This window comes from Archocentrus centrarchus, chromosome 12 (assembly GCF_007364275.1).
Source record: "Archocentrus centrarchus isolate MPI-CPG fArcCen1 chromosome 12, fArcCen1, whole genome shotgun sequence".
In the NCBI taxonomy this organism is placed as follows: Eukaryota; Metazoa; Chordata; class Actinopteri; order Cichliformes; family Cichlidae; genus Archocentrus; species Archocentrus centrarchus.
In genome coordinates, this window is record NC_044357.1 from 23,418,837 (window position 1) to 23,444,517 (window position 25,681).

At 44.0% G+C, this 25,681-nt stretch overlaps 1 protein-coding gene across 3 annotated transcripts in view; it reads right to left on the reverse strand.

Annotated features, from left to right (window-relative positions):
* Positions 1 to 25,681, reverse strand: part of tcf4 (transcription factor 4) — a 226,498-nt gene that overhangs the window by 113,713 nt on the left and 87,104 nt on the right. For 2 of the 3 annotated variants that reach the window (XM_030743166.1, XM_030743170.1), the window contains exon 6: positions 19,130 to 19,188. In XM_030743166.1, the coding sequence (XP_030599026.1) occupies positions 19,130 to 19,188 (59 nt within the window). Of the gene's footprint in view, positions 1 to 19,117; positions 19,189 to 25,681 lie in introns of all 3 variants that reach the window. The other variant, XM_030743169.1, reaches the window with a different exon arrangement.

A 25,681-nucleotide genomic window follows, 5' to 3' on the forward strand; every position in this document is an offset into this window, starting at 1 on the left:
ATGAAAAGAGAGATGAAAATGAAAAATAGGCTTCCCTGCAGTGCCATCTTGAACTGATCACTCCCATCGTGCCTCAGTCCCAGCTGCCTTTACTTTGCAGCTCTGGAGACTTTTTATAACCAGGAGCAAACAGACACAGAAACAGAGCTCGGAGAACGGATGTTCTCATCTCCCAATCAAACACAATTCGGGGCCGAAGCTCCTCTAACGTCCGCTAAACGCAACTTCGGGAAAACCGCGTTGAAGGGAGTTCCTCCATGAATGTGAAGATGATGATTCATTTCCATACGCAGTTGCTTCAAACGCTAAACTTCTCAAAAGCATTAATTGTGGACACTTTTACATATTCGTCCATTAAGGAGAAATTAAGCCCTAATGATGCACGAAAACGTGTGGGATACGAGGCACTTGAAAGAAAACTTAATATGGCTGCACGACAGCAATATGGCTCCTGTGAGGGTGGAAATAAATATATCCATTTAATCTGTTTTCACTATTATAATAGTTAATAGTATAGTTAGTTAATGGAATAATTGGCTTTTTTAAACTCTCTAAAAATCTCTTGGGGCTCGGATCCTCGATGGGCCTCTTTGACTTTTAATAAATGAGCTTCTTCTCCCTGATTCACACTTCCTGTTGTTTTCCTCTTTGGAAAAGAATCCATTAAAACGCCACAAAAGAAAAGAAAATACAGACAGATGGAGAGTGAGAAATACAGGATATAAAAGGATATAAAACATAACATACAGTAGCACCATTACCAAAGTTAGCCAAGCACAGGGAGCTCCCACATCAAGCTAAAACACAATGTCTGCCACCATCTTCACCTGGAAGCACTTTGTTAGATTGGAGGTGCTGATGCAGACGTTCAGGAGGGTCAACAAGCGGTCTCAGCATGACAGAATTCCACAGGAAAGCCCATCAAAGCGTCACAAAACCAGGATGAATATATAAGCCTAAAGGCTTTTATATATATATATATATATATATATATATATATATATATATATATATATATATATATATATATATATATATATATATATCCTTCAAGCTCTAGGTGGGTGATCATTGATTTTACTAGCATAGGCTATAATTTATTGATTTGTTATCAGAGTAGGTATGTGGAGCAGCAATAATACTGTCCTCACACAGCATGCCGGATGTAAATTGTGGCTTATATTAATTTTTGCCTTAATAATGATCAGAATGATCCATAAAAGTCATATTGTGAACACATGTATGCATGTTTCTCCTTGTTGTATTCAGTGCTGCTCTAAATGCCGGGGGCTTAGCGGGCGTTATTAATTAAAAGAAACATGCTTGTTTCCTGGGATTCCAGGGAAAACTGGCTCCAGTTCCCAGCTTTTAATATGTCTGATTTTCTGGAAAAATATTGTGTATATCCCTCTGCAGGTGCTTCGCTGAGCTGTGTCTATAACCTCGGTGTGGCTAACGCTCGGCTGAGGTTTTGCTGCTTCTGTGCTTTTACTTTTAAAGTCATACAAAAGAAAAAATATCGTTTGAAATGTCCAAGGCCTGGACTGCAAATCATTCTCATTTAAAGGAGGTTCAAGGTCTGTGGGCTTCAGGAAGTTGTTGATTCATCTGTCACAGATAAGAATCCGAGAGAAGACCTGCAGAGCCGAGCTCTGATGAAGGAAACACATGAAAAATATCAGCTGGCTTTTCCACAGCTCAGAGATCAAGACTGGATTGCTCATATGTATATATAAATATATATGTGTGTGTGTGTGTGTGTGTGTGTGTGTGTGTGTGTGTGTGTGTGTGTGTGTGTGTGTGTGTGTGTGTGTGTGTGTGTGTGTGTGTGTGTGAGAATTATTAGCATCAGTTGTTGGAATATGTATGTCAGTATGTGTGTGTGTGCCTGTGTGTGTGTTTGTACTAAAGTTTTAGTAGTGTTTTGTGTGGATGTCTGTGTGTAAATGTGTGTGTGTGTGTGTGTGTGTGTGTGTGTGTGTGTGTGTGTGTGTGTGTGTGTGTGTGTGTGTGTGTGTGTGTGTGTGTGTGTGTGTCAGCTCTGCAGTGTAGATGTGACAGCTCAGTTCTGTTCTGTGTCTGTTACCAGCTGTTGTACCTCGCTTGCAATTCTTGTGTGTGCATGTGTGTATGTGTGCGCGCGCGCGTGTGTGTCAGCATACTGTTTGATGTTAGACACATCAGAAGGGAGAGAGAGTCAACGTCACAGACAGAGAGTAGCTCCCTGCCGAAAACTTGTTAAATAAACAGAGTCGGCTGCTGCATGAATCAATCAAATCATTTTCACAACCAAATGTACCCACACAAAACAGCGAGCACACCGGCTTTCTTCTCAGTGCTTCATTTTTTTTAGGAGCTATAACAGAATAAGGAATAATCCTAATAGGAGTATTTAACATTAGCACGGTGTCTGCGGCCACACCGGCAGCTGTGAGGCTGCACTTTAGCACTCTGTGCTTTAAACGACATGCAAACATCAACGTGCTCAGATGCATTGGCAATCTACTGAAAGCAAAGACACAACGAACATCATTACAATTAGTTTAATTTCTATAAAAGGTTTCATTTCATTGGTGCTGTACTGATCTTGTGGCAACCCAACTGACTTTTGAGACTCGGTCTCTCTATAACAATGTCCCCTCAGCTGTCTCACAGCTGTTGTTCTGCTGCACTATAACTTCCCAGCATTTCTGAATTACCTTACTGCCATTAATATAAAAATGAATCACAAAAACAGAGGACAACTCTCCACAACTGGAACTAAAGGAGCCCAGCAGCTCCAGCGCATCACGTCACACTGGATGATCCTGACACGCTGACTGTGCAAAATGAATAAAACGGACACAAACTGTGAGATGTCACTGCTGATGCATCAACGTACACAGAGTTTGTGAGTCCAGCAATGTGTGTGTGTGTGTGTGTGTGTGTGTGTGTGTGTGTGTGTGTGTGTGTGTGTGTGTGTGTGTGTGTGTGTGTGTGTGTGTGTGTGCGCGTGTCTTCATGATCAATAGTAAAAAATAAAAGTGTCGATCTTTGCGGCCGGTAAATGAGAGCAAATGACAGCTGAGAGTCTCCTGAGAGAGCCGAGCAGCTGTGTCTGTGTGTGTGTGTGTGTGTGTGTGTGTGTGTGTGTGTGTGTGTGTGTGTGTGTGTGTGTGTGTGTGTGTGTGTGTAGACCTGGAGAGCAGCTATGAGTGGAACATCTCATGCAGAGGATGGACGGAGAGAGGAAGAGAGAAGCGTTACTATAGACAAATATGACATAATTTGTTGGGGTTACACAGAGGAGGATTAGAAGTAACAAAGCCCCATCTGGACTTGAACCTTCTCAATTTATTCTTAACTTTTCTGGTCTTATTTTTGATTGGTTAGAGACCTATAGATGTATCATAGCATCAAGGCTGTGTCACTGTATGAGAAAACCGATTTTCAGCCTGCAAACGTCACCGATCGCTGATGATTAACAGCTGTTTACAGTAAAAACAGAAACAAATTATCTGTTTTTCAAAGACTCTCAAAAATATTATAATTTTTTTTTCCAAATCCATTAATGCAGTAATCACAGCTCCATATGAATTCAACTCTTTCTTGCTCTTCTTTCTCACACCTTTCTCCTTTTGGTCACACAAACACAACGGTCTGCAAAACACTTAACACAAGTCCAGCCACTGACTGCAGATTTCACCCGTTTAACCTGAGAGGTCTCTGCTCACAATATTTCAGCCCTGTTTCTGAAGCTGTTCCTGTGCCAAAGCTACAGTAACACCTAGTTAAGCAGCACACACCTAAAGTGATGTCACACCTGCTGTTGTGCGCCGTGCGGAGATGTTGTTTTTGAAAAGTTTGACAATTCGCTTCCTGTTTCAGCTTCTTCAGCTCCTTTACCAGCACTGATGCTGAGGTTATTTTTCGAGTGGTGACACATATTACAGTGTTACAGTGAGCGCCAGTATAAATGGTTATGGGGCTGTGCTGATCCAAGTGACTAGCTTAGCATAAGTATCTTTCTGTGAGTTTGTTACCTGGTGAGTACAAAAGATGCAAAGACAGAAGGAAAGTAGCTGCAGCAGGTCTGCAGAGACGATTAAAATGCAAGAATAAACTGTCACAGTTTCTCCAAAAAGAAAGTCTGACCGTCTGCAGCTAAGCTGCTGTAACTGAGCAGCAAATATTTTATGAAAATGGAAATCTTAACATTTAAAGATTCATCTTAACAAGAATGCATCAAATCAGTAAAAGGAAGGGCAAAATTTGCATAATCTAATAGTTATTGTTTGCTTTGGTTTACTGTTATAAAATAGAAACACTGTATTTTTTTTTATATAAATAATAAAGATGTAATAAAGATTTGGCCAATCAGGAAAGACTCCAGTCAAAGCAGCTTTATTAATATTTCCTTGCATGTAACAGTCTTTGACTCGCCCTTGTATTTTCTTGGTGGACCAGCTGTTGGGGGCTTGTACTTCCTGCTGCAACACCATTGGTCAGAAATGAGCCAATGGGGTGAGAAGGCAGACTGAATGCATGTGATGATGAACACACACACCCTAAGTAACCAAATTCCACAGTAAAGCCTAAGCACAGGAACCGTCGGCCTTCCACAGGGGATGAAAGCGCACACACACACACACACACACACACACACACACACACACACACACACACACACACACACACTTGGCCTCTATACTGACACATTCCACAGATCCTCAGTATTGCATTTTTACAGGCAGCGGCAGGAAGACATGGGCAGCAAATGAGAGAGTGAGCCGGTATGAAAATAAGATAAGCATGAACTGAGAGAGAAAATCAGACAAATTACACTTTTAAATTACCTCTAATTATCTTAATGTTGTGCAGTACCCTTAGAGGTACTCTGCAACCAATGCACTGGGTCTCAGGACAGAAGCACACCTAACAACAGCCTAAGCAGCATCTCTCTGTCATGATCCTGGGCCGGTGGCCCAGTGCTTTGTGTTCTTTTGGTTATGTTTGGTTATCTCTGATTATGTATGTTTGGTTTCTCTCATGTGGGTCTTCAGTTGGTTATGGGTTTGTGCTTAGTCTGCATTATGTCTTTGTTTACTTCCTGTTTTAGTTTGATAGTTTAGTACTCCCTGTGTGTCCTGTCTAGTTGTCTTCCCTTGTTGATTAGGTAGATTCTGTTCACCTGTGCCCTGTGTTCCCCAGCTGTTTCTTGTTACCCACCATTGCCTTCTGTATGTATTTAAGCCCCTGGGTTTGCTTTGTTCTTTGTCGCGTCATTGATGGTTGTTCTCTGCTGTCCTGCATGTACGTCTGTTTGCTCAAGTCAAGTCTAGTTAGTTTCACGTCTCTCCGTTAAGTGTATGCCAGGGAGAGCTCATGTTAATGTCTGTCAGATTGGGGTAAATAAAGCGAGTGAATGAATTACACCTGTCCCGAGTCTGCTATTTGGGGTCCTCCTTCCTGCCTGCACGGCGGCCTGCCATGACAGAATGACGCGACCACGAATGGACCCCGCAGACTCCGACCCCTACAGTGGCACTCGCCTGGCGCTGGGGGGACCTGCTTTTTGGAACGGTCCCCGGCGACGCCACTCACCTCCTCCTCCTAAGCCACGAGTTATCCGCACTGGCGGAATTTTTTTGTCTCCTGCCGCTCGCTCACCTGTCACTCCGCTCACTGGTCCCTCCCCTCCTCAGCGGGCGCCGCAGCCATGGCGGAAGGGGAATTCCTGGCAGCAGCTGCATGATTCGTCCCCGGAGCCGTGCGGTATGACGCCGCGGTTTTCCACGCCGCAGCCACGGAGGACGAGAACCCGGAGGAAGCAAAGAGACTTTTCGCCGGAGCCGCCGCCCGGAATGACTCCGGAGGAGTCGTTTTTCCGGTTCCTGGGACACAGGGGTCCCTGGCCTCCCAGCGCTTCCGCTTCGCCGCTGCCTGCCGCTGAGGGAGGAAGGCCAAGCTCCCGGCAGCGTCGGAGAGAATCGCCGCGGAGTCAGTCACCACAGCTTCAGGTTTCCACACAGCCGTCACCGCTTCATACACCATTAATCATGTCCGTGAGTGACTCTTTGTCTATGCCTGTTTCTTTGCACCCCAAAAAGAAAATAATGGAACCAGATTGTTGTAAACCACTGTGTAAACAGCCCAGTGAGGGATTTAAGCAGGACTCCTGTAAACATGTTTTGGAATTGTGCATTCAGTGGTTTCGGCAACCCTGTGACAAGCAGGGGAAAGCCATAGCACACAGACTTCATGGACTAATAATAGAACACCCCTGGCTTACGGACTCATTACCACCATTAACTCATAGTTATGTAGAGCGAATACTGAGTTGGACTGAACTCCCTTTTCCTTCAAAGACCCATAAAACTACTTCTGATACTTTGGCCACAGAAAAGACTGCAGACACCCATTTCCATGCAAGAGATGTTCCGCGGGTGGAGGCAGCCACGGACGGGCTGTCCTCTGCACCCGTACCTGTTTCGCGGGTGGAGGCAGCCACGGACGGGCTGTCCTCTGCACCCGTACCTGTTTCGCGGGGGGAGGCAGCCACGGACGGGCTGTCCTCTGCACCCGTTCCTGTTCCGCGGGTGGGGGCAGCCACGGACGGGCTGACCTCTGCACCCGTTCCTGTTCCGCGGGTGGGGGCAGCCACGGACGGGCTGACCTCTGCACCCGTTCCTGTTCCGCGGGTGGGGGCAGCCACGGACGGGCTGACCTCTGCACCCGTTCCTGTTCCGCGGGTGGGGGCAGCCACGGACGGGCTGACCTCTGCACCCGTTCCTGTTCCGCGGGTGGGGGCAGCCACGGACGGGCTGACCTCTGCACCCGTTCCTGTTCCGCGGGTGGGGGCAGCCACGGACGGGCTGACCTCTGCACCCGTTCCTGTTCCGCGGGTGGGGGCAGCCACGGACGGGCTGACCTCTGCACCCGTTCCTGTTCCGCGGGTGGGGGCAGCCACGGACGGGCTGACCTCTGCACCCGTTCCTGTTCCGCGGGTGGGGGCAGCCACGGACGGGCTGACCTCTGCACCCGTTCCTGTTCCGCGGGTGGGGGCAGCCACGGACGGGCTGACCTCTGCACCCGTTCCTGTTCCGCGGGTGGGGGCAGCCACGGACGGGCTGACCTCTGCACCCGTTCCTGTTCCGCGGGTGGGGGCAGCCACGGACGGGCTGACCTCTGCACCCGTTCCTGTTCCGCGGGTGGGGGCAGCCAGGTCCAAGCCTTCGCATCGGTTTTCAGCGTTAACTGCAGCAGCAGGGTCTCAGTCAGCCTCAGCCTCAGCTCACTCCCAGCCATCTCAGTCAGCTCTCCCTCACTCTCGGTCAGTTTCCACGCAGCCAGATTTCCCTAGCTCTCGGTCAGTTTCCACGCAGCCAGATTTCCCTAGCTCTCGGTCAGTTTCCACGCAGCCAGATTTCCCTAGCTCTCGGTCAGTTTCCACGCAGCCAGATTTCCCTAGCTCTCGGTCAGTTTCCACGCAGCCTGATTTCCCTAGCTCTCGGTCAGTTTCCACGCAGCCTGATTTCCCTCACTCTCGGTCAGTTTCCACGCAGCCAGATTTCCCTAGCTCTCGGTCAGTTTCCACGCAGCCAGATCTCCCTAGCTCTCGGTCAGTTTCCACGCAGCCTGATTTCCCTAGCTCTCGGTCAGTTTCCACGCAGCCTGATTTCCCTAGCTCTCGGTCAGTTTCCACGCAGCCTGATTTCCCTAGCTCTCGGTCAGTTTCCACGCAGCCTGATTTCCCTAGCTTTCGGTCAGTTTCCACGCTGCCTGATTTCCCTAGCTCTCGGTCAGTTTCCACGCAGCCTGATTTCCCTAGCTCTCGGTCAGTTTCCACGCAGCCTGATTTCCCTAGCTCTCGGTCAGTTTCCACGCAGCCTGATTTCCCTAGCTCTCGGTCAGTTTCCACGCAGCCTGATTTCCCTAGCTCTCAGCCAGCCGCTCTCCCTCAGCCTCAGTCTGCTGTAGCTCCAGCCACCTCCCAGTCTCAGTCTGCTTCCACGCAGTTCGCTCCTGTAGCACTAGCTCGCCCTCAGTCAGCTCTCCTGTCACCCTCATCCTCACCATCTGACTCACCCGATCTATCTGCAAAGCAGCCCCAGTCGTCGGAGGAGACGGCTGCGCGCCCTGCAATGCAGCCAGGGAGTTCCGCTCAGTCCGAGCCAGGGGGTCCCGCTCAGTCCGAGCGCTCCGCGCCAGAGGGTCCCGCTCAGTCCGAGCCGATGGGGGTCTCCGCTCAGTCCGAGCGCTCCGCGCCAGAGGGTCCCGCTCAGTCCGAGCGCTCCGCGCACGAGGGTCCCGCTCAGTCCGAGCCGATGGGGGTCTCCGCTCAGTCCGAGCGCTCTGAGCCAGGGGGTCCCGCTCAGTCCGAGCCGGTGGGGGTCTCTGCTCAGTCCGAGCGCTCCACGTCACCCGAGGGTTCCCCACCAGAGCCCGGGGTCGCCCTTCTCCGCCGCCGCATGCCCCGCGGTCGGCCTCCAGTGTCTGCTCCCCGTCGCCGCCGCCGCATGCCCCGCGGTCGGCCTCCAGTGACCCCTCCTCGTCGCCGCCGCCGCTGGGAGCGCGGTCGGCCTCCAGTGACCCCTCCTCGTCGGCGCCGCATGCCGCGCGGTCGGCCTCCAGTCTCGTCTCTTCGTCGCCGTCGTCGCCGCCGCCGCTGGGAGCGCGGTCGGCCTCCAGTCTCGTCTCTTCGCCGCCGCCGCTGGGAGCGCGGTCGGCCTCCAGTCTCGTCTCTTCGCCGCCGCCGCTGGGAGCGCGGTCGGCCTCCAGTCTCGTCTCTTCGCCGCCGCCGCTGGGAGCGCGGTCGGCCTCCAGTCTCGTCTCTTCGCCGCCGCCGCTGGGAGCGCGGTCGGCCTCCAGTCTCGTCTCTTCGCCGCCGCCGCTGGGAGCGCGGTCGGCCTCCAGTGACTCCTCTTCGTTGCTGCCGCCGCCGCTGGGAGCGCGGTCGGCCTCAAGCCACGCCACGTCCACGCCGCCGCCGCTGGAGGCGCGGGCGGCCCCCAAGACTGAGTTGCCACTTTTGTGGTTTCCTTGGCAGGCCCCCTGAATGGTGTCTTTGGGGTGTTTGGTCACTCATGTTTTGTTTTTGGACTCTTTTTCCAGCCTTGTGCTGCCGCTTTTGTTTCTGTACTAGTTCGTTTTTTGGACTTTGCTGCCCTTTTGGCCTTATTGTCTCGAGCCCTCCGTCCTGGTCCCCCGCCTCCCACCCTGGTTGGGGTTTTGTTTTTCGTTGCGGCCGTCGGGAGCCGGCCCTTGAGGGGGGGGTACTGTCATGATCCTGGGCCGGTGGCCCAGTGCTTTGTGTTCTTTTGGTTATGTTTGGTTATCTCTGATTATGTATGTTTGGTTTCTCTCATGTGGGTCTTCAGTTGGTTATGGGTTTGTGCTTAGTCTGCATTATGTCTTTGTTTACTTCCTGTTTTAGTTTGATAGTTTAGTACTCCCTGTGTGTCCTGTCTAGTTGTCTTCCCTTGTTGATTAGGTAGATTCTGTTCACCTGTGCCCTGTGTTCCCCAGCTGTTTCTTGTTACCCACCATTGCCTTCTGTATGTATTTAAGCCCCTGGGTTTGCTTTGTTCTTTGTCGCGTCATTGATGGTTGTTCTCTGCTGTCCTGCATGTACGTCTGTTTGCTCAAGTCAAGTCTAGTTAGTTTCACGTCTCTCCGTTAAGTGTATGCCAGGGAGAGCTCATGTTAATGTCTGTCAGATTGGGGTAAATAAAGCGAGTGAATGAATTACACCTGTCCCGAGTCTGCTATTTGGGGTCCTCCTTCCTGCCTGCACGGCGGCCTGCCATGACACTCTCATACTGAAAACTAAGATGGTTTGCTGTGTGTGTGTGTGATAGGAACAAAGCATATGTTATGAAGCACTTATTAACAGGTGTCTGTGTCTGTGACACACCTGTACAGTTTACCTTACTAACAAAACTTGCTAACATTAGCCGATAACTCAGCATTGTCTTATTGTCCAAATACAGTCAATGAGATGGGCGTGGCCAAAACACAGCTTTACAGTTCACAGACCACTGGGTGATGTCAAGATGGTACATCCATCTTTTATATACAGTCTATGCTGGCATCAGAATGTCACATGACTGCCTTTTTTTTTTTAATTAGAAAGATACAATTTAACAAATAACGATCAATTAAATCCTTCTCCTTTTTATCCCTGCCACAGTACAGCTTTGCTATGACATCAGGACTTTTACAGCTGTATTACTGATGCCTCGGGTCACTGACACTGGCTATTTTCAACCACTGACGTAAAGCTGCACACTGTGAAAGACTTCTTCCTGCCTACTCTTTGGGAACATTTTTGTGACTGAAACTTGCCAACAAATTGAGCATCACTGATTACTGTATCCAGCGATTTTAAAGCCATGAGCGAAAGTAAGAGGAAACGCACCCCCATAAAACCTTACAGAAACACAGAGGAGGATGTGTGACGCTGGGAAGCACACATTATCTTTGTCTGACTCACAACAACTGTGGATTTCAAATCAGAAGATAGCCTGAGATTATGCTTGAGTGTCAAATAAAAACTGAGTGCAATGATGATCTGAAATGCAGCCATAAAGACCTCAAGTTACCTCTCACATCGATGATCAAATGTTGCCACACAGCCACTCAACTTATTAAAACTCGAGTGGATATGTTGAAAAGCAGAGCATCAAAGGACTCTTTGTGTTTTTACACCTCAAAGATCTTTATATTTGAAAGAGACGGAAAACAAAAACAGTGAAAGATGTCAAATGAGAGCGCGGTGAGGACAGAGGCAGCGAGTTTCTCCCTCTGCAGTCTCTTGACCCCATCAGAAGCAAAGGTTCAGAGTGTTTGGAGAGCCCTGAAGTGTTTGCCAGTTCAGCTCATTGAGGACATATGAGGAGTACATAAGGAAGGTGAGGGAAATGACACACCTGCTGTTCTTCTGCAGGTGCTCGTAACTCAGCAAAGCTCACAGTTTAGATATGATATTCATAGCTCTACCTATAAAAAAAATCACATTGCTATTGCTATGTTGCAGATACAGTATTTTTGTAGTTTAATAGAGTAAATCTAGGTTTATTTATGGAATAGTCTGAACATTTATATATAAGTGCATGTGTGTGCAGCTTGTTTAATAGGAAAATGCAGCTTCTAAGTGCCTCGGAAAACTTGCAGAGCTTCAAAAACGGAGGCTTTAGCACTTTTTTGCTGACTGATGTGTGAGTGTGTGTGTGTGTTTGTGTGTGTATGAAGGGTTAAAGGCTTTTTTTTCCCATGTTGCATTCCAGCAGAAGCTCACATCCACACTGCTGCTGCTGCTGCCTCAGCGCTCGCTGCCGGCCCAGGACTAACCTACTGATCTGTGAGGCGATAAGTAGATGACAGGCATGCTTTGGTGTGGCTGAGAGAGCGAGTGTGTGTGTGCGTGTGTGTGCAGCCGAAATAGTGGTTTTGGCCCAAACCAACGGCAGAGTGAAGAAGAAGGGAAAAAATTCAGACGGGAAGAAAACCGAAGACACCCCCCCCCACCAATGAGATATGAAGATATAAAGGGTGTGATGGTAGAGGCTCATCTACTCCCATCCCTTCATCCAGATGAGGAGCATTTTTCTGCTTATGTAGACAGAATTCCCCTTTACATAGCAGCTATATGAAAGCCATGCAGTGTGTTTGTGTGTGTGCGTGTGCTGCTTATATATTATACTACCCATGAGGGTGTTTCCACTGTGGTTATGGGAGTCCAGGTGATACTCTCAGCAGCAGTGAAACCACAGAAATCCCCATAAAACCAGAGAAGAACAAACAGTGTGCTTTTCTTGGCTAAAGTAAAAAAAGAAGGTACGTGTGTCCTCAGGGTGGCAGCAAAGGAACTGTGTGGAGAACATTGGTGCTTTAAAGGGTTCATCTTCTGGGAAGAAGACAAAGAAATAAATGTCAGTTGGGAAAAAAAGTTTGTCGTGCTGATGTTGCTAGAATGATGGTCAAAAGAAATGCACAGTTATTAGGCTTCATCCTCTGGAGATTATTAACATTATAGGTGAAATATTATACTAATGTCTACATAAGGAACTAAAAACATAGATGAAACTGAGCCATCCCAGATACCTCCTGCTCCAAAAATATTGAATCATGCTTACCATAATGCAACTCGTTAGCTTCTTCAGCTTCTTTTTGGTTCATAAACATCGAAATTTAGGATGTTCCGTTTAAAGATTTTATGTCTCTGTCAAAAATTTGCAATAAATAATCTCAACTACATACACACTGATCGGATAGTCGGGGACTAGAGTCCACTCACCGGTCATCAGACTCACACATGCCCGTCAGTCTGTTTCATCCATGTGCAGCAAGCGCACAGCAACGCAGGCAAATAGTCACATGCAAACCCGCATGCTAACACTTTGCTAGCGTGGAAGCTCCTCACTCTGAGTGAAGACACGAAGTTCACCTAAGTAAACTGCACCATGGGGCCACCATGAAAACATTAAGAAGTTAATGAGATACTTAAATCACCCTCACCCAGCTGATCATGGTTTTAGAGAAGCTAACAAAGGCTAAGCAGCTAAAGCTAAAGCCATCCAGAGCTTAGAGCCAGGAGCCTCGGTATGAGCAAAGATTCAAAGCAGTTATGAAAGAAATTATCTGGAGAATTTATAAACATACTGGAAATTAGTTTTTTTTATAGAAATCTGCTGCTGTTTATTTAACAGCTGTTTGTTTAATAAGGTGAAAGGTGTCGGGTAAAGCTGGATGTAAAGCCACTCATTTTCAGTGAATTATCTGAACCTCGTCCCAGTAGCAGAGTGCTTTATTTTCATTTGTTTAAATAACATCCTGTAACTTGGTGTAGTTTGGGGGAAATTGTAAAGTGTAATAATTAATTTTATTATGAAAACAATATTTTGCATTGAAGGAAATCTAGCCTTATATGAAGTAATATGAAGTAGATTTCTATTCCTGATTTCACATGTAATCCAACAACAGACTCATTCTCTTTCCATCCTGCTGTTTGGAGTGTGTTTATACCTTCTGTCAGCAGATGATGGGTTTTGGAGGGTGTGTGGATGTTTGTGAGGGAGCACAGATCACTGCTGGGGTGTTGGGCTCTTGCGTTGGCAGGAGGCCATGTTTCCCATCCCCCAGCACCCATTTACAGCTTGGTGAGAGTCACAATGACCCTGTCAGGTTCCCCCGTTCAAAGTGGATACAAGCAATCACTGAGGAGAAAAAGCACTCTTGTGCAGAAAATAAACACTGGAAACTAGTGTTGATGGACTGCTGATGGTACCAGCTTTGTGGAACACGACCTGATAGGGTAACCAAAACTGGATGGCCCTAAAATAAAACTCTAACATAGACCTTCAGATTATTTAAAGGTAAACTAATATCAGTGCATATATATTCAGAATATATATATATATATATACACTTTTTAGTTTTGTTTTTTTTTTAATTTACCAGACGCATTTCCAGCTCCATATTCATTCAGTTTTTCTTTTTTGGGGGTGTTTGTTTTTTTTTTGGACTATAATAGAGTATCTTTGCATAATTCATAGTTCAAATACTCTTCATCAATCTTATACTTGGTGAAGCCCTTTAGTTTATCCTCTGTGTGAAACATGCCATTTTAGAACGTCGTCCTTTAAGCCAGTTTTCTCCTGATTGGCTGTCCTTCACAAACAGAAGGCTTGAACAGCAGGTGAGTGGATGACCAACTTAAGGATATTCGCTCTAACTGCCGTAAAGATCTGAAGCAATCTGAGGACTGAGCTCGTTACAGAAATCTAATAGATCCGCTTTATTGCTGGTATCTGATGAGAATCAATATCAGCATTCAAAGAGCTGATCAGCTTTGAGCTGATCATGAAATTGTGTCTGTCTCTATGAAAGCATGGCACAAAGCCTTTCCAGTGAGAGTCTAAATTCTGCATAAATCCTGAAGGATCCACATTCAGGTTAAGGTTTAAATCATCTGACCAGTCACTACACTGGTCCAGAACAAAAAAATAAGATGAAGCATAGTCTTCAGAGGATGAATCCTACAGCTCAGGCTTTTTCTGGTGGTTCATGCCCCAGGTGTCACAGTTTTTATCGATCATTAACAATGATGCATTAAAGCGTCCCACCTGCAGTGACTCTGAGCCCCTCTGAGTTTACAATTAGACGCCTTATTTCCAGACCCTGGAATCACTGATCAGTTCTCAGTTTTTTTTCCAACTATTACATCATTGACAAGTGCAAAAATAACCCACTTTCCCAAAGAGAAATAATTGGTTTACATGAACACAATGTCAAACTGAATAACAGATTTCAAATGAAATGGCAGTCCAGTATGATCATTGAGTGTTTTGGAACTTAGATGGAGGAAATTGGCAGCGACAAAATTATTAAGTCTAAATTTAAAACTTCCACAATAACCGCAGCCAAAAAAACGTGGAACCAGAACCTAAATTAACTCGAAACTCCAATGGAAGAAATCTATTTGGTTTGGTCTGAGACTGGCGAAATAAAGCGGGGTCATTGGAAATCTTCCTGCTGTTACTGTGTGAGCTCATCCTCCCCTCTGCTTTTCCTCTCTCTCTCTTTCACTAACAGCCGAGGACGAAGCCAGAGGATTTTGGACTTCAGCCCAGCATGTAAATTTATCTGCCATTTCCAAACAATTTCCATCAGGAGCCATTCAGACTGTGTAGCAGGACAATTTGACAGCAGCCCAGTAGGAAAATGGCCAGTGAGGCAGTAATGTTTCATTTATTTCATATTTTTGTCCTCTACGGTTTGCTGTAGTCTTGTACAAAGGCCACAGCTGGATATAAGAGGCGGTTATAAATAAAAGATCAGTGAGGCGGTGATAAATGGAGAAATGGATGGATAGAAGGATGGATGCATGGATGAATCAAAGGCTGATCAAGTTAACAAATCAACTGTTAGATGAACAAATGAGTACAAATGGATAGAGTTATAAAAAAGTGTTTAGAACAAAAAAAAGGATAAAGAATAGACAGTGAATAGACGATTAATACACCAGCAAACCACCTGGCAATAAATGGATGGATGCACCACCCGTTACCACTGAGGGATGATTGGGAAATGCTTCTAAAGTCCATCAGAAAAAGCAGGTGAATGAACATCCCAATGAACGAACGACTACATGAACAAATAAGACTTTCAAATGTTATCGGTTTTTATCAGATCCATGCACGTCTCCAGCGGGTGGGCTAGTCTGCCTGGCGGCAGGTTGTTATCACCTCATTTGATGAAGGATGTTCCTCACTGCTGAATGGAAGCAGTAATCCTCATGAAACTAGAGGGCTGGAGGAAGCTTAGTCCACTCAACAAGAGTTCAAGGTTTGTCTTTTGGACTCAACAATTGTTACGTTACAATGTTTCTTCTAATTTCACGAGCTGTGTTTATATGCACCCCGGGAGAACATAAAGTACATATTACAATTAATAATCCGTATCGAGTGAATCAGCTAACAAACTGATGCTGAATAAAAGGAAGAAATAAAGGCTCAGAGGGCAAACGGTACCTTTATTCCACCTGTGGAAAGACATCTGCAAGGCAAATATTCCAATAACTACAAATGGCACATTTGGCATGTGGCAGAAACTGGCATGTTGTTGTGTGTCTGTGTGTGTGCATCATTGTTTATGTAGTTGTCATGGCCAAATTGTGTCCTCAGAAACCAAAGGATCAAAAGAGACGAAGGCCTTTCAAAAGTCTGAAAACTAGTGCGAGTCCTTCAGATGCCACATCGGGCTTTTTGCCTGCCATTCCTGTCCTTCATTCCACTTTCTGTGTCCTCTCCATTCACAAGGCCCAACATTAATGGCTGCCCAGTTGCCCCAGGCAACCAGATTTGGACCACTGTCAATCATTTTGTTTGGTCTGATCGGCCCTGCTGGCAACGGCTTTTCCTGTTATTAGACAGATCCTGTGTGTCCCTCATCCCGAAACACAAGGTCTGGATGATGTGGACATGACATTTGATCCTAAAATCTCCTAAATCAAACCGGAATGTTGTTATAATATTATGGCATTTATTATTATGTACAATTCAAGGTGATCACTAAGCCAACATCCCAGTTCCAGCTAAGTTGTAGGGCATGTATTATATGTGTGTGTGCACGCTGATACTGCCCCAGTATGGGGGGATTCATCAGGTCTAAAATTATGCTCCCTCTGAACTGCATGCTGAATAGTTGGATCATGTCAGAAACCCAGATGAAGACCGTGTAAACGATTTCAGCAAATAAAGGTCACCACTCAATGTGTCCGGCCTCCCCAAACGGCTCAGATTCGGCCCTCGTTTTTTACTCCACCTGCCAGTACGGCCCCTCAACACTATTGAGTTAGATAAGATTTGGAGAGCACGTGCCAAGAACTAGCTGTGAGAGACCATTACCAGTCCCTAATGCACTTGACTCAAGATAGAAATAAGTTAGAAAGTGGTAGAAGCGATGTTGGTGGCACTGACCATCTTAGTTTTGCATGTGACACTTGCTAAGTAACATTAAGGGACCAGTGGACCACACGGCACTTTTCATAGTGTCCATGACCAAAGAAGGCGTGACTGGTCAGGAGTGCAACTATAAACATGCTGCTTGGGTTTTGTTCATTTTTCCTCGTGCACATTCCTTCACAAGAGTCAGACTCTCATTGCTGAATTCTGCTGTAATGGCCTAAGTGAGAAGATTTGGTGTAAACAACCTGAGCGGTGGCGTGATGCCAGTTTGGTGCCCCTTCATTACGGTATGCTTGACGCAGAGTACTTCGGCCACACCAGCACAACCATCACTTTGTCTTTTTTTTTAATTTTTTTTAATTTAACCTTTATTTATACAGGTAATCCCATTGAGACTCAGTGTCTCATTTTACTCCAAAATGTAAGTTAGAGGGTAACTATTATGATACAGTGGGGCGTTGCAGATGGTACTTGATACAGGACCTTCAGGGAATGATCCAAGTATTGCAAGAGCGATAAAAGGGACATACTGCTGTACAAAAAGACTACTTACAAGGAGATGGTGGGCAAATAAAACTCAGGAGAGATTTTTTCGTAGTTGTTGTTGCCGTGCCTTATCAGAACTGGGCCATCATTGATTCCACCTGAAAAAGGTCTAACTGACTGTTTTAACCTGTTGATGGTCTTTGAGAAAGTCTGGTGACCACCCAAGTCTTTAGGGAACCATCAATATCTGCATTAAGTTTTGCATCAGTTATATGTAGAAATATTTCAGTAACAGTGATGAACGTACAGACTGGCAATGGCCAGAGGCAAGGCTAAAATGAATTAGGCTACGATCTCTGTTGTACCCCCAGAACTGAAAGTAACCTCAAAGTATTAGGATATTTGAAGAGTTATGCAGCAACTTTAGGAAGTGCATTAATCACAAACGTGTGCACATCTGGATTACAGAGCAGTTAAATCATATAATCAAAATCTCCACAATTATTCACCAGCTTTTATCAGATCTGAACGTCAAACATCTTAATACGCAACATGAAATGTTTCACATATAGTATTTCATACGGTCATAATAACCTGTAAAACCTTTTAGTGCAACTTTGAATTTTTTTAATCTAGGAAATGCACTTCTTTGATAAGATTTAATTACAGATGTTTGAGACGGAAAGAAAAATAAATCCTTAACATCAGACTCGGCACGTCCAACAGGCTGTGCAGGAACGGAGTCTGGTGGTCATCAAAATACAGCGAGCACATCAAGCCTCTCTGTTTAATCAAATGCCAACATCTGTATGTCTCTTAATTATCGACGTGCATCTCCTCATTGATGCATATGGTCCACGAGAACTGAGCAGGAAGATTACAGTGCAGATTCAAAACGCAGCTAAAAGTCTTCACAACACCTGCTGCCATTGCTGATGCATTTTTTTCTCTGAACACAGTAATCCTTAAAGGTAAAATTAATAACTATTTGTTTAATAAAGTTGGGAATAGTTGATAAAGTTAAACATCTCTCTGGAACTCACAAAAAAAATGCAACAGCTGTTGTTTATTGTAGTCACGAGGATGATTGACACATAGCAAGCTGAGAGTATTCTATAGCTTTTATTATGTTTAAATGATGGCACATGAATATATGCATGGATATTAAGACACCAGAAAAGTTGCAAATGGAGGTTTCCAACTTTTCAGACTGATTTGTAGCTGCTGTACAGTAATAACCATCACAGTGTAATAAATTATGCAGGAAACGGTGCCTACAATCAGCCAACAAGTCAAAGATGACTTTGCAAATTTGCATGAATCCACTTTATTAGAACAACAAAGTGATGCGAGTTTAAACTAACAGACTGAAAAAAAAAATTCCTTAAATGTCAGAGTTAGGGAGCATGTAGCAGAACAAATCTACACTGACCAGCAAATGAGGCAAAAACAAACCTCCATCGGTGTGTGTGTGTGTGTGTGTGTGTGTGTGTGTGTGTGTGTGTGTGTGTGTGTGTGTGTGTGCCACTGGGCCAAAAACATGTAACTTAAATTTATGACTGTGGTTGGTTTAAGTGGCATACATAAATCAGAAAAAGTTTGTTACTATTACACAAACTTACAACATAAATGTAAATGGTAACATTACTAATTTGGAAACATTAGCAAAAAGTTTTTGTTTTTTTACTGTATTTAAATGTATAATTTATTAATGATGGTTATTATAAACTGCTTCCAGACTTCCTCTGTTTTCCAAACAACTGACTGAGATCAAAAGTCACCTCCAACTCCAGAAACTCCCTTCAGAGCAGCTGATTTAAAGGCTGGGCTCAGTCTTCAATGACATCATTAAATTTAAAGCTTGCATTTAAAGCTCCCGTCCACATACTTTACCTCCCCTTTTGTTTTAAGTTTAAGGCCACATTAGAACCATCCTCTATAAAGTTTAATATCCAGCGGGTAGAACAAGTGGCCAAAAAGGCATAAGGTGGATATTTGGTGACATGCTCCATGTTCCTCTGGAGACATTTACCAAAAGCACCGACGGCTTTAGGGCACTTCAGGCCTGCTCCACAGGCTAAAGTACCTGTCATCTCTGGAGCTGATACCAAATCAAACTCAGAGGCTCAAACACATTTTAAAAAGCACTAAAATAACTGAAACAGATAAAAGAAGAAAATTACATTCGGGCTGACCTGATGGCAGTGTGGGTTGGACTCTCTGCCGTATGAGTACAAACTCCTCTCTGTTTTACCTGGAAGAGGAAGAAGAAGGGGGGGGGGGCAGTTAGTGAGAGCATTCACATAATAAAGACTGACCTTTATATCTACAGAAATAAACAAAACAATCACTGATGTGGAAATGATTCAGCCTTAACAGATCAATCAGCTGACTGCCGGTGGAAGCAGAGACAAAAGACATTTTCACACGTGAACTCTACACAATCAAGTCCGGCAAAGTTGTCACATGTTCTCACCATCACTGACAATAGGGACGTATTTCCCAGCAACATCAAAAGTGTGCTACAGTTTTTCATCTATTCATTTAAAGGACAATTCATTCACAAGGAGCCACAAAAAAGTGTTTTTGTAGAAACAGCCAAAGCCAGTTTTCCTGATCACAGACAGTGTGTGTGTGTGTGTGTGTGTGTGTGTGTGTGTGTGTGTGTGTGCGTGCGTGCTCTGTATGTTTCCTGCTCGCTGATCTCTCAGCACAACAAAACGGACATCTGCTGTGCCTGCGATGCACAGATCCACGTACAGAAAGGCGAAGGCTTTGTGCTCCGAACAACAAACTCGACACTTTCATTCCCCACTTTCTTTTAGGTGTAGATTTAGTTTCTTTGTATGTCCCGACAAAACAAGCTAATCTACTGTTCAGATGAACAGGGACGTGAAAAAGCAACCAGCTTATGTATATACTTATATATATATATATAGTAGTACATCAACTCTGATGGTTTACCATATACAGTGTTCTTTTCCATCTTTGTCCCACTGGACAGTGACGTTCCACAGAGACTAATTAGTGCACTCGCTAGGCAACCGATGCTACTGAAGAAAATAGTAAATTCTCGAGCAGAGAGATTCTATTGTGTTCAGGCCATCCGCACCGTCTTCTCCACTGCATTGTGGGATTTTTGATGGCAGCAAATAACGGATGAATTTCACACTCTGAACTGACGAGACGACGGAATTAAGGATTTATACATTTCTCAACAATAAGTATAAGTTTCAGCCACCAGGCAAAACAGCTGAAACATACAGAAGCGTAGTATGGGATCTGGTGATATAATCATGGTTTACCGTATGCACATGAAAAAGCAACAAATTGTTTTTGTAGAAAAAAAAAGAAAATCTAGTTTTTGGGAAGATGATAAAAAGACATCATTTTGCTTCCATAATCTGGTTCCTCACCAACTAGTGGGAAAAAAATGTCTCATTTATTTATTTACATATTTATTTTTCCATTTTATCTTTTTGAAATTTAAATATTTGTCATGATGTAATTCTCAAAATGACCCCCCCCCCCATATAACAACAAATTCCTCCTTCAGCAGCCTCACACCGACTAAACCTTCCAGTTTTATCCTGATCTAGATTTCAAATGCTTTTACTGATGTTTTATATTCAGATCAATATTTATAGAATTTTATTCTTTAAAAAAATGTGAAAATTGACTTTTTTTTTCTTGTGACCGTTGACCGCAGTTTTAAATTAATTTATTCTTTTCATTGTCCATGCTATGGAAGACATCTTTGTCCTTGATTACTGCTTAATGTTGGAGACCACAGAAAATAAGCTGCATCATCTTCACGTGACTCTACTGAAGAAATACTCTCTAATTTCTTGCTTGCTGAAGTTTTCATCTTTATTGTCCTTTAATATAACTTATACACAGCATCATATAAACGATGGTTTCTGCTCCTGTTGTTGGAGTTCTCGCCCAAGGCGACGTCTGACATGCATTTAATGGATGTGAGGGGGGAAAGCACGACTCCCTCACCTGCCCGTCAGTCTCTGCAGAACATCTTTGGTCAAACGTGCTGAAACACGTTTGAGTGAAATCAGACATCAGAGCTCTTTAAACGCAGGCCAAGGACTGATCAGTACACGACAAGAAGGTGAAGCCTCTTTGGCAGGTAACCGACCATCACTTTAACACACAAACCGAGTGTGCCTGGCTGTGAAAAAGGTGTCTGATGAATTTCGAAAAATGCACCGCTGCGTGTAGACAACAAAGCTAATTTCCTCTGCGGCTTCTGAACAGGCTTTCCTCCCCTCGGAGCCGCGGGACCACTCCGGTGCCTATTTTTACCACGCAGACCTTCTTTTTGGATAAAACCTTAAATCTTGAGCCAGTCGAAATATCAAACCGCAGTTAGTGTGTAATTACATTCTGCTGTCAGCGCAGCCGTACGGGATGAAATGGAGGGGTTTCACTGCGAGCGTGTGTGCAGGAAAATGAAGCGTGTACGTAGTGAAGGGTTGGAATCAGGCGTGTATAGACCGGCGCTGAATACGCGCCAACATGGTAGTCGATGCAGAAGAGGTTGATAATTACAGGCGTACAGAATAGGAATGTGGTTGACTCTGTGTGTGTGTGTGTGTGTGTGTGTGTGTGTGTGTGTGTGTGTGTGTGTGTGTGTGTGTGTGTGTGTGTGTGTGTGTGTGTGTGTGAGACAGAGAGAGAGGGAGAGAGAGTGTTTTTGTGTGTGACCGATTCGGCTTCAGCTACGACTGATGCCAGCTGGACCGGTTTGGCACGTATACAAAGACTCCCACAGACACACACACACACACACACACACACACACACACACACACTCACACAAAGTACTGGAAATCACTGGCACAGATGCATACACTCAGACCAATGTTGATATGTACTACATACACACACACACACACACACACACACACACACACACAAATGTACTTTTTCATGGTACAGAAATATATCCATACGTAGGAGCACATGCATTCAAAAATACTAACTCAGGACCACACACACACACACACACACACCTATTTCGATCTGACACCGCATACACCTCTGGTGAATACCACGTCCTGCAACGAATCCAAAAATCTTTCAAGCACCGCACAATTAAAATGCAAAATTTCTTATGAAAATCGTGCACACAATGCAAACGGCAGCATGAAAGGATGGATAATCCTCGAGCTTACCGGCTCCCTTAAAAGTAGCTGTGATTTTTGGAAACAATTTCAATTTCAAGAGGAAAAAGGAAACTATAACAGTTTTTACCAAATACCACAAAACATTTGTGTATTTGTTTTTTTTTTAATTCTCATAGGTAATCCCAAACCCATCTCTTATATACGTTTGTGTATCAAACACTTGTACAGAAGGTAATAATTTATAATCAGTGGAAAGAATTGCTAATTTCAGTACTTTCAGCTATATTATCTAAATAAATGCTTAAACTACGAGGCCACAGACTCACTTGGTTGTTACACTGAAGGCCTTCAAATTTTATCTAATAAAAAAGAGCAAAATAAATCAAAGGGGGGGGGAATCAAGAATTAAAAGACTAGAAAGGATAAAACGGGCCTGTGTTCACATTACCTCTGTCTGTCTGAGGGACGTTAGAATAGATGAGTGCCAGTACTGGCATCAGTTTGGTCCCTTCTGGCACTGAATACCCAGCAGAGCACCATTTTATTTATGTACATAACTACCTGTATATATATATATATATATATATATATATATATATATATATATATACACATTCATGTACATGCTGTGAAAACAGCCATAGGGCAATAGGTATATACCCTATCTATGGACACACACACACACACACACACACACACACACACAGGCAGTGCTAAAGCTTATCACAATTTTTCCATGTTTCTGTCTTTTTATTTTTTTACATTTACTGGAATTGGATAATCCCAAATATGAGTTTTCAGTCAACTCAAAATTTGGATACTGTTAATCTTTCAGTGTATTATGCTGAGTTAAATAATGTAGCATTTTTACCTCACATTTATATCTATTGTTAATGATCCTGTTTACAAATATGGTGCACTTACATACTGACCTTTACCCAAGAAAGGTCATTTGTAGGCAAAATGTCATCTTCAAGAGCAGGGGGGGAAAAAAATGGGAATTTTGGGAATTCTTTTATATTTTTGTGCACCATCACCTGGTAAAAATGTGTACTATTACTGTTACTGTTTCCATTAACAGCAAGCTGAGTGTATGCAGTATGTTGTAAGGTGCATCTTTATGTAGTTATCTTAAAAGTTCTCATCTGAAGTAAAAAGCTTAACTAAATTATGTGATTTTACAATTGAGCAATTTCTATAATCCAATAAATACAACAACGTATTGATTAACAGTGACCCCGACGCGTAAGCGCCATCAAATACTGCAAAAATAGATTCTGAATTGAGGCTTTGACAACACAGATTCATGCTTTTTGTCTCAACATGCTGACCTTTTGACCTCCGCCACCTCTGCAGGCTGCGCTCATGTATTACACACACAAACAAAAATCTCTGGTATTTTAATTTGGCTGTAAAAGAAAGAACAGCAAAAAAAAAAAAAGACAGGAGGGAGGGAGAGGGAGCAAACAGGACGGGAAGGGTCAGCTTCCAGATCACACACCCTGTGACAGCACACACACACACACACACACACACACACACACACACACACACACACACACACACACACACACACACAGAAAGAATTCAGGACCAAAGAGTCTATTACTTGATAAAATGAGTTTATTAATAAATAAAGCCATAACAACAAAATTAAATGCTTTTTGGAGTGGATTTTTTTTTCTGAAAGAAACCTTTTGAGAAATAATTGGTAGTAAATTGATTTTTTTTTTCATTTTTCAGCAGATGAAGGACCTCCTTTGATTTTTATGCAAGTAAAAAAAAATACTAATATCAGGAGAAAATGTAAAAATTACAAAATCTGAGCATTTTCTTACAAGAAAGATTTTTTTTTAATCTGCTTCATTTTGCTTTTCTCTGATTTCTGGTATAAACTGAGTCAAGTAAGGCTTTTTATTAATAAATGTATTTTATATCAGATCAAATGTGGCTCTGCTGTCCTGTGTGTTTCATTGAAAACTAAGTTTTAAATTAAAAAAATTAAATTACCATTCATCTCATTCATTCGTGTTCATTTATGCTGCTTTTTTCAGACTGTACTGAACCTCACTTTGAGAACTTGTTACAAAATGTAAAAGTACTTGAATAAGCTTCGTTTCAATCAGACAAATCCACTTTTTAACCTTGTTGTTCCTTCAGGGAACCTCAGGAACCATCAAAGGCTTTTTAAAATTGTTTTTTAAAGTGAAACTCTAAGACTGAAACCTCACAATATTCAGAGAAAACTCAGATTTGGGATTTTCTTTTTCGCTTGCTGCCTTCCTGTTTATTAAAGCTGCCAATAAACCGATGCTTTTATTTCACAGACAACTTGTTGCAGTGTCCCCTTCAAGAATGGCTTCTTTCTCTTTTTCTTCTTTGTGCAAACACGATTAGAAACCCTCATTTAAAGAGGGACTGCAAACTCTCTGATAACCCTTAATGATTGGAGGCTCGCAAAAAAAAAAAAAAATGTTTTCATAAAAACTTCTCACACCACAAGAGGAGAGCGTCTAAAGCTCCATGAAAAACACCCGATTCTTTCACGAACCCTCAAACAAATATTTTACAGGCTTTCTTAAAGAGCTCCCCTCACCCGATGAATAACAATAAAACCTTTGCTTACCCCAGATGCTCCTCAGATGAAGGTGTTTCTAAATCATCTCTTTGTATCCCTGGTATCAGCTGCCACAGAAACTCAAAAACAGGACTGTCTCAAATCTTAAAAAGAAGCCTTCAAAGAAGATTTCAGAAGTTGCCTCTCCTTCCACCAACCTCGGGAACCCCACAGAGACATTTACTTTCCCGAGAAGACAAACCTAAAGAAGACTGCTGGCTGTGAGAGGGAGGCTAAGATACTGGCACTTGTTAGATTATGCTGGCTGCAGAGGTACAAAAGGTGGCAAAATGAGTCCATTCCTCTGTATAAAGGCCCATAGAGAAGTCGGTGAGGCAGGAAGACCAAATCCCTGCTAATCCACAATGCACAGAGAGCGAGGGGAAGCACAAATCAGCTCCACTACAAACTGAGAGCTAACAGGAACCGGGGAGCTTGACTGGGGTATTAGCTATAATGACACAACTTGTTAACAGGCCCTTAACTAAACTTACTCATAGTCACCTAGGCTTGATTCAGATCCTGAGAGTCTGCCTCATCAGTGCCTCAGTCCTTGTATAAAGGCCAGTTCTCACTGATGTAAAGTGGAAATAAACTGCTGCCTTTTTAGAAGGACAGGTCATCCCAAAATCAGACTCACATCATTTTGCCCTGGACTTTGGTGTGTACAGATGTCTGCCTGCTCTTGGATACAACAGAACACGATTAGCCTAAACTTCATTTTAACGACAGCGCACAACCACTGTCCAAAGTACTGATTTACAATTGTGTGAAGCCACAGATGCTTCCTGCATCCACTGATACAGTAGGTGGAGCCACTTCTTAGTATGTGTTGACCCCTGTGAGAAGCTTGCCCTCGGCACTTTCTAACACATCGTTAACATTTGAGAGACGATCCACACAGAAACGGATCCATTCATCCACCGCTGCCCGCCGCGCTGACCTCGTCACTCCTTGTATGTTTCTTGCAGAAAGCTCTGAAGGCAAAC